Source organism: Sinocyclocheilus rhinocerous, unplaced genomic scaffold (genome assembly GCF_001515625.1).
Source record: "Sinocyclocheilus rhinocerous isolate Xijiao unplaced genomic scaffold, SAMN03320098_v1.1 scaffold2818, whole genome shotgun sequence".
Lineage (NCBI taxonomy): Eukaryota > Metazoa > Chordata > Actinopteri > Cypriniformes > Cyprinidae > Sinocyclocheilus > Sinocyclocheilus rhinocerous.
The window spans coordinates 1-9,194 of NW_015640329.1; the positions used below are offsets into that span (position 1 = coordinate 1).

General features: G+C 30.0%; 1 protein-coding gene across 3 annotated transcripts in view; it reads right to left on the reverse strand.

The window, feature by feature from the left end:
- Positions 1–6: 6 nt before the first annotated feature.
- LOC107752622 (PDZ and LIM domain protein 5-like) overlaps positions 7–9,194 on the reverse strand; it is a 74,571-nt gene continuing 65,383 nt past the window's right edge. Inside the window, exons 3-6 of one of the 3 annotated variants that reach the window (XM_016568634.1) lie at positions 9,001–9,034; positions 6,686–7,179; positions 209–229; positions 7–88 (exon numbers count right to left, since the gene is read on the reverse strand). In XM_016568634.1, the coding sequence (XP_016424120.1) occupies positions 70–88; positions 209–229; positions 6,686–7,179; positions 9,001–9,034 (568 nt within the window). In that variant the 3' untranslated portion in view covers positions 7–69. Of the gene's footprint in view, positions 89–208; positions 230–1,310; positions 1,729–6,685; positions 7,180–9,000; positions 9,035–9,194 lie in introns of those variants that run through there. The other 2 variants (XM_016568635.1, XM_016568636.1) reach the window with 2 other exon arrangements.

Genomic DNA, 9,194 nt, shown 5'->3' on the forward strand with positions numbered 1-9,194 from the left:
CATACAAACATCATCACTCACTCACTCACTGTCACTCACTCACTCTCACTCTCACTCACTCACTCACGTTTACCTGGGAGGAGTCTTTCTACAGATGATGAGAGAGGAAATGAGAAAAGACAGAAATCAAGACAATCAGAGAAAAGAGTCAACAATCATCCCTACATTTAATTTGAACACTCTACTTTTTCATATTGTTTCTACTTACTTAAGAATACTCTGAGGTCCACTATGGAAATAAAAGGTCAAGAAAAATATTGTTATAATATTTTATATTTATTTATTGATAATATGTTTATTAGAGATACTATTATTATTTGTGCAAATGAAAAAAGTGAAGTTTAATTCTGCATGCAAATGTAATTAAAAATGTGTCCCATAACTACTGAATATTTCTTCAATAAACTAACATTTGAATTGATTTAAAAAATACTTTATTAATCCCAACAGGGGGAAAAGTCTTTGTCACAGTAGCAACACTATTACCAATACATTAAAAGCTGATATTCACATAAAAAAATTAAAATAAAAAGATTTTATTATTAGATTAAATTCTTTTAGTAATCGGTGTTTAGTATTGAGATACTATTATAGTTTTTATTAATATTTAGATATTATTTTTATATTTTTGTTTTCAATTTTAATTTTAGTTAGTACTTTGTTGTTGTATTTTTATATTTTTTTGGTTTGTTTTTAATACGTCTATATAATTTCTATAAAAAAAATAAGTTTTAGTTTTATTTATTTTAGTACATCAAGTTCAACTAAATGAAAAAGAAATATTTCCTTGCTAACTAGCAAAAATATAAATAAATCCAAGCTTTTAATATTTTATTTTATTTCAGTTAATGTTTATTTTGTTTCAAGTAATATCTTGAATAATTGTTATATTTATATTTTCTGTTTTCATTTTAATTTTGGTTTATGTTTTAGTACTTTCAGTACTAAAGTTAGTACATTTGTTTTGTTTTTATAGTTTTTAGTAATTTTTATTTCAGTTTTAGTTTTATTTATTTTAGTACATCAAGTTAAACTAAATGAAACAGAAATGATTCCTTGCTAACTACCTGAACTAAAATAAGTTTAAGCTTTTTTCTATTTAATTTTATTTCAGTTAATGTTTATTTTATTTCATGTAACAAAAATGTTTTTTATGGTTTTAGGTAACTATAACAACCCTAAACGTTGCACAAAATGGAATTGCAAAAATATTCTAAAAATATCTGAAAACCCTTTCATTTCTTTTTTTTTCTTTAACTTAAATACTTTTTGAAAAAATATTTTTAACTTTTCAAACAGATTTTTTTTTGTTGAAACATTTTAATTCGTTTTATTTTAATAAGGCCACATTGCTGAGTGCATCATGAATCAGTTTTTGTTTGGACAATGTCAACTATCACCACTAGATGGCTCCACCATCCCCTGGTCATTCTGATAAACGGCTCTCTTGGAATCTCTCTCGTCCCTCTGCTCTGTGACAATAGGTGTGGGGGTAAATGTCACTGCTGCTATTTATACAGCTGACAGCCGGGAATAACCGCGAACACATGATGACTGACAGCAGCACATGCGGACATGATCAAAGCCCTCTGACACAATGGAAAGAGCTTTAGGAGCACAGGAGTCTGAGAAAGAGATGATGGTGAGTGTTCGCTGGGTTAGTGATGGTGACAGAACACAGACAGAACACTACAGCATCTAGTACACTAACTTTGTCATGGGCTCCTCCTGTAGAGAGAGAGACGGGAGGAGAGTGAGACATCTGAAGCGCTTCTGTTCACCATGCAGAAACTCACACACATGCACTTCTGACAGAAACCACGCAAACACACCGACGCAAGAGCACACAGTGAAGCTGAACAGACTTCACGTGTCTTCTCGCCTTAATAAACACATGACAGTAAACTAATACCAGTACTAATGAATACTAGTGTATGATAAACTAACTCGCCCTCTTCAAACTGTTGCTCCATCATGACAGCTGCTGATCTGATGACAGAGAAAACTGAACAGAGAAGAAAAACGTCCTTGAAGTAAATTGACTTGAGAAGCAAAATTGTAAAAGATAAGAATTTTCAGAAAATATAAATATATCTAGGATGAGCTGCTTTGCTGTATTGCTTATTTGCAAGCCACTCTGGATCAAATCATCTGCTAAAAAAAATAAATAATAATAATTATATATATATATATATATATATACACACACACACACAAACTATTTTTAAAGTCACTTTAAATAAATGCATCAGATAATGAATAAACATACAATAAAAATTACATCTATTTTTAAGTCACTTTAAACAAATAAAAATAAAATAAAAATACTACATCTATTTTTGTCACTGAATAAAAGCATCTGCTAAATAAATAAAATAAAAATTTATTTACATTTATTTTTAAGTCACTGAATAAAAAAAATAGCTAAATAAACAATAAAATAAAAATGTAAGTCATTTCAATAAAAGCATCTGGTAAATAATTAAAATAAAAGTGTAAAAAATTACATGTATTGTTAAGTCACTTTAAATAAAACAATCTGCTAAATTAAAAATAAATACATATTTTTATTACAAAATAGTCAATTAATACACACTGAAAACAAGTCTTATCTTAAACAATTTGCATCTTGTTTTAAGGATGCTTAAGTATTTATACTGGAAAATTAGACAAAAATAAAATACCATATTTTGCGTTCATGTGTTTGCGTAAGTTTCATGCTTCACACACGCATGCCTTGACTTCATCAGTGCAAACACACACACACACACACACACACACGTGCTTGGAAACAAACTCCCAGTGTTTTTGGATCCATCAAAGACGTCCATGAATGCAGCACACAGAACTACAGTTCTTTCCCTCATCAGCGAGTTAATGACGTTAATTTGAGTGAGAACATGAGTCAAAACTCACTCCAGCTGCTTCTCCCGGGATACTAATTGGTTGAGTCAGTAAAAGCAGCTGGAAACTCTCGCAGAGAATTTTACAAACATTCCTGCCGAGGCTGACGGCTGTACATAGTAAATGAGAAGCCGTGACCAGACGCCGGAAACACGGACATCACGTCTACATTCACTCACTATACACCTAACACAGGGCTTCATCATGAGCTGATGAAAAGCCAAGAATTAACTCATAAAAATGAAGAATTTAAATAAATCATTTTAAAATAAAAACAAATCAAAATCTAACACTTACTATAAAGCAATTACATCATAAAAATGTAAAATTCAAAATTTATTTTAAAAAATTTATTAAAATAATTGAAAATTAAAAATAAAACACTAAGTAAACAAAACATTCAAATTAAATAAATAAATTTAAAATAAAAACTAATAAAAATAAAACATTTACTATTAATTTGATCATAAAAATGTACAATTAAAATAATTTTACAATAATAATAAAACTAAGTAAATAGTTATTAAAATTAAATATTAAAATAAATTATACAATTTAGAAATAAAAAATAAAAATAAAACACTCAAGTAATTAAATCAAAAACATGAAATTAAAAAGAAATATATAAAATAAAAACAAATCACTAATAAGCAATTAAACCATACAAATGTTAAATTAAATTGTAAAAATAAAAATCAATCAAAATAAAACAATTACTAATAATTAAGTCATAAAATATGAAATTTAAAATAAACACACCACAACAGAAAATATTAAGCTACATTTTAAAGCTGCTTCCGTTCATTCAACAAAAGCAAAATTATTAAAAATATTATTTCAGTCTTTCTGCTTCAAAATTTCCTGTTTGATTCAGTATGTTACTTTGTTTCTTTGTAATTGTGAAATTTTCTAGCCATCTCTGAGTGAAAATTGTTTCTACACCAAAGTCACAGGCTTCGAAACAAAATAAAGGTTAAAATGATGTGATTTTGGGTGAACTACTGCTTTAAAAGAGAGGATCTCTGGATTTCTTCTGTCGACCTGTTCTTCCTCTTTTCCTGTTGACTTCACTATCACTGGAACCAGGAAGCTCATAATAATATATTATGAAGGACGTGGCCAAAACAAGCACGGATGCAGAGATGACATGAGCGACATGCGGCAGTATTTCAAATAAATATTTTGATTCGTTACAAATTCTCGAAGCCGATAAAAACTCAACGCATTATACATGTTGACATTCAACACGAAGCATCTAAAGCTGCGCAGAACGAGTGGCATGAGCTAGTTTCTCGTGTTTTGTTTATCCGAGTCTCAGCATGTGGGACACACGGTTTACGTGTTTATACTGGGATCAGTGAAACCACATGAGAGGGAACGCGCTCGCTCTCACAGATGACGACGGACTCATTAGCGCTTTACGAGCTTTCTGTGATCTGCAGTTGACTTCCATGTCAAAACTATAGTGAGTGAGTAAATAAAACCAGTCTATGAAAACAAGACCACATAGAGTGAAGACGGATTAAAAATGTGCTTTTAAATCTAGATTTTAAATTTAAATCTTAATAATAAATAAATCATAAATCGATGAATAATTAAATTAATAATAATAATAATACAAAACTATTTAAAATATCTAAAGTAAATACAACAAAAGACAATAATACATTTAATAATAACTTAATCTTTAAATCTAAATAATAAAAAATACAACAAACAGATGTACAATTTAATAATAATAATAATAAATCTCAAATAAATAAAATATAATTATGTAATAAGTTAATATTTAATTCTGAATAATACAAATAAAATAAATAATAAATCAATGAATAATAATAATATCTAACATATAACAAAAGTTAAAAATACATGTAATAAATTAACAGCAATTCAAAATAAATTTTTTTTTTAAATACTACAATGAATAATTAAATTATTATTATTATTATTATTATTATTATTATTATTATCAATAAAAATAATTAAAATATACTACATTTTTAAATAAATAAATAAACAAACAAAAAAGATAAATGTAATAATATAATAATAATTGAATATTTAATTCTAAATAAAAAATAAATAATAAATAATGGAAAATTAAATTAATAATAATATTAATAATAATGATATAAAAAACAATTAAAAATCTAAAATAAATATAGCAAAAGATAATAAATGTAACAATAAATAAATAAATAATATTTTTTAACAATGAAAACACTGATCCAGAAACGCACATGAACTAACTGAAGGACTAACAGCGCTGATTTTGTACAGATTCGTCACACTAGCTCATCTCACTGAATAAGTTGAGATGAGCTAGTGAACTAAGAACAGTTGTTTTGGAAAACCATCACTTTTCACATTGGCTCCCAATTGTCCCACACGCTTCCCCACAAGAGAGCTGCTCAAAGCATCCCGCAGACTGCGATTCCCTGACAACTGCAGAGGGAATATTCTGCTTTATTTACAACTTCAACTCTATGACATGCTCTCGGTTACCACAGAAAATAATTAAAACTAAAGGGGCGTGACGTAATTATCCATAAAGTACTGTTTATGTGAGCAAACTCAAACAAACAGCAATTACACATCAGCAACAGACGTCTAAAACAGTAGTCCCACATCAAAAGGACGTTTTAGACACAACTCAAATAACACATTTTACTGTATAATTCCTTTTTAAGTGCTTTAACCAAAACACAAGATTTATAATCCTGATTTTAATCACAGCTGGATCACATGCATGGATTCTATGTCCACGGTTTTCAAGCAAAAGATATTTATCAAATCTAATACATCAAATCAAGACTACGTAATTAATAACCAATAATGTGAGCTTGGGGCGGGGCTTACTTGTCTGTCGGACCAATAGAAGAATAGACCATTTATGACATTTCTAAATAATTCCTAGTGTCTGACTTTTGAACTAATAATATGCAGTATTTAATGTAGCAATGTTAGTTAATGTGCTTAAGTTAAATAAAATAAATACAAATAATAATTTTTAAATACTTAAAAAATTTAAATAATTGAAAGGTGTTAAAAAAGTAAAAGTTATATATATATATAAATAGATTATTATTACTACTACTACTTATAAGCTAAACACATGATTATAATTTTGAATAAAAAATTATTATTTACCTAATCATTTTAAAATAAATATTTCATAATAAATTAATAATTTTTCTCTGTCCCAGGGTCTTTATAGTTAACTAAACCTAAAACCATAAAAAACTTTAAAATAAATTATAATATAAAAAATAATTTGTATAAATATTCATTAAATAACATATTTAAAAAAAAAAAAAACTTATTTTATTTCAGCTAGGTGCAAAAAGGCAACATTTCTCTTTTACATTTAGTTTAACCTGATACTAAAATAAATAAAACTGAAATAAAAATTAATTTAAAATATGAAAAAAAAGTTTTGATTTCGCTATTTTCTGTTTTCATTATAGTTGATGTTGTAGTAATTGTGGTGTGTTTTTGTCATTTTTATTTAAATTTTTTTTAAACATATCTATATAGTTTATAACACTGCTCGGTCGCTCAATTTTTAAATTCCTCATTAGTTGAGATTATTTTCTGTGTTAATAGAAGTGTCACAAATACTGTTCACAGAGTAACCAAGAATATTCCTTTACCACGGCATTAAAGCCCTTTCTGAATAACAGATCAAAGCAAGCCCTCTGAGAACAGGGAGGAAGGAAGTAGAAGTATGAAGCACAGGAAGTAGATTCTGATTGGCCGGTCGGGACGCTCCACCTACCCGTTGTGCTGTTCCCCTGTGGCATTGCTCTCCAGCAGGCCGCGTCTCTGGCCCATGGCCACCTCGCACGCGTTCTCATTGGAGTAGAGGTTGATGGGCGTGTTATAGACGGACGGAAGAGGAGCAGCGGGGGCCGGGGGCGGAGCCGTCACTCTCGCCGGGGAGGAGGAGCCAGAGGAGGATGCGGAGGAGGAGTTAGCAAAGGGGGAGTGGCCAGAGGCGGGTTTGGGGGCGGACCTTGGAGAGGACAGCGCGCGGCTGGCGCCCAGCGGGAAGGGAGGCTGAGGAGACTGCTGGAATGGAGCAGCTGGGGTGAACGCAGAGGAGGCGGAGGGGATGGAGGCTTTGGGTGCGGCCGGGGACGGACTGACGGATCTGACGGTGCTAGCGGTCCCGCCGAAGGGCCGCGCCGTCTTATTGTAGGCGCTGCTGCCCGGGGCGAGGCTGGCGGGGCTGCTGATGGGCACGGGCTTTATGATCTCCAGCGGTTCCTCCTACAGGAAGTGATGAAACACATGCAACACATGCTCGCGTCACACAGCACACGCATGCAGGAGTCCCTCATTACAGCCCTAAAGCACGCTCACTTCACTCTTTCACATGTGGTTTAACGTACACAGTCTGTGGCCAAATAATTTGCATGACTAATTGATTACAGGATTCATTTTAATTCACATTATTATAAGGGTTATTATAGTTAACTAAAGCCATAAAAGAACATTTCCATTTCTTGAAATACAATAAACATTAACTGAAATAAAATTATAAAAACGTTAAACTTATTTTTTTTTAGCTAGTTCCCAATTTTCATTTAGTTTAACTTTATGTACTAAAATAATTAAAACTGAAATAAAAATTAAAATTATTATATTAAATAAAATAAATTATATTATTATATTATATTTCAAAAAAATAAAATTATATTGTAATAAAATTGAAAAATATATAAATAGACATATTTAAAAAACTAATAAATTAAAATGACTAAAACTTTCATATTAAAATGAAAACAGAAAATATAAAAATATAAAATATATGTGTCTATACTGTTAATTATATAGTGAATCTGTGTTATTTTAGATTAAATTATAGTTTTTATTGATGCTTTGAATGAGTTTTTTTATTTTTATATTTTCTGTTTTAATTTTTACATTCAATTTGTGTTTTTTCCTTTTTTTTTTTATACATGTTGTCATTTTTTGTTTTTGTCTAGTTTAATTTTTATTTTATCTATAGTTTTTCATTTTTATTTCAGTTTTAGTTACTTTAGTACATCCAGTTACACTAAATGAAAATGAAAACTAGCTGAAATAAAATAAGTTTAAGGTTTTTTAATATTTTATTTTAATTAATTTATGGTTTTCTTTTTATTTAACTATAATGAATGAGACAGTATAACTGAAATATTCTCCTACTACCGGACTGTAATGAGGGGAAGCAGATCTTCAGTGTCATGCAGTAGATCATGCAGCACACGCTCAGCATGCGTGTCCTAACCAGGTGTGATGCAAAGCCACAAATCTCACCAGCCATGACAAGTGCTGTGTGATGAGACATTTGATTGGTCGCCTCATTTATATTCTGTCATAATGCACCGGGAGGCCCCGCCCACAGTGAAATCTCATTGATACAGGCATTGCCGTATATTAAAAAATACTCTTATAGGCTGTGATTTTGTAATTTCAAACAGCATTTCGCTTCTTCTTTGACACTAAATGTCACATAGACACCTTTTCATTAGGGAAAGGTTATAAATGGTTTAAGCAAACCCATTCATATTCTGTCAGCTTATTTAATGTGCATATTTAATTTTGACATCAAAAATGGAGAACAACTTTTTTGTTGTCATCAGCTACATAATGCCTATATACCACTAAAAAGGGGTTTATAGTGAGATTTTTTTTTTTTGGGTAAAAATTTAGCACAAGCACACAAACTTTGCAATATATATACAAACATACAATATAATTGCAATATAATAGATCATTTGTTTGCATATGATGCTAATTATAAAGTACCCTAAGCCTAAAGGGAAAAAACAAAAACAAACAAAAAAAAAAAAAATGAATAAAAGAAAAAAAATATTTAAAAAGAATTAAATACATTTAATAAAATAAAAAATGACAACATAAAATAAAAACAACATAAAAAAGGGCTTAATCATGAGCTACTTTCTTTTGGTAATTATTAGCACTCTTGTTGTATATTTAAACACTTTTAAAATTCACATTTTACTGCCAAATTACCTGATACTATATCAGATACCTGGTTAGGACACTCATTACATATAATTATGTCGTTTGAAGTTTTCGTACCTTGGGGGTGTCCGTTTTAGTGACGCTGGAAGATCTGCAAAGACAGAACAGATGTTTAACATAAGACCTCATGATTGCAAAACAATGATCTGCTTAATGAATAAAAGTCAATATGTAAATAACAGCATAAGTTTGACTGAGAGAAGTCCAGATCCTGTGTGTGTGTGTGTGTGTGTGTGTGTGTGTGTGTGTGT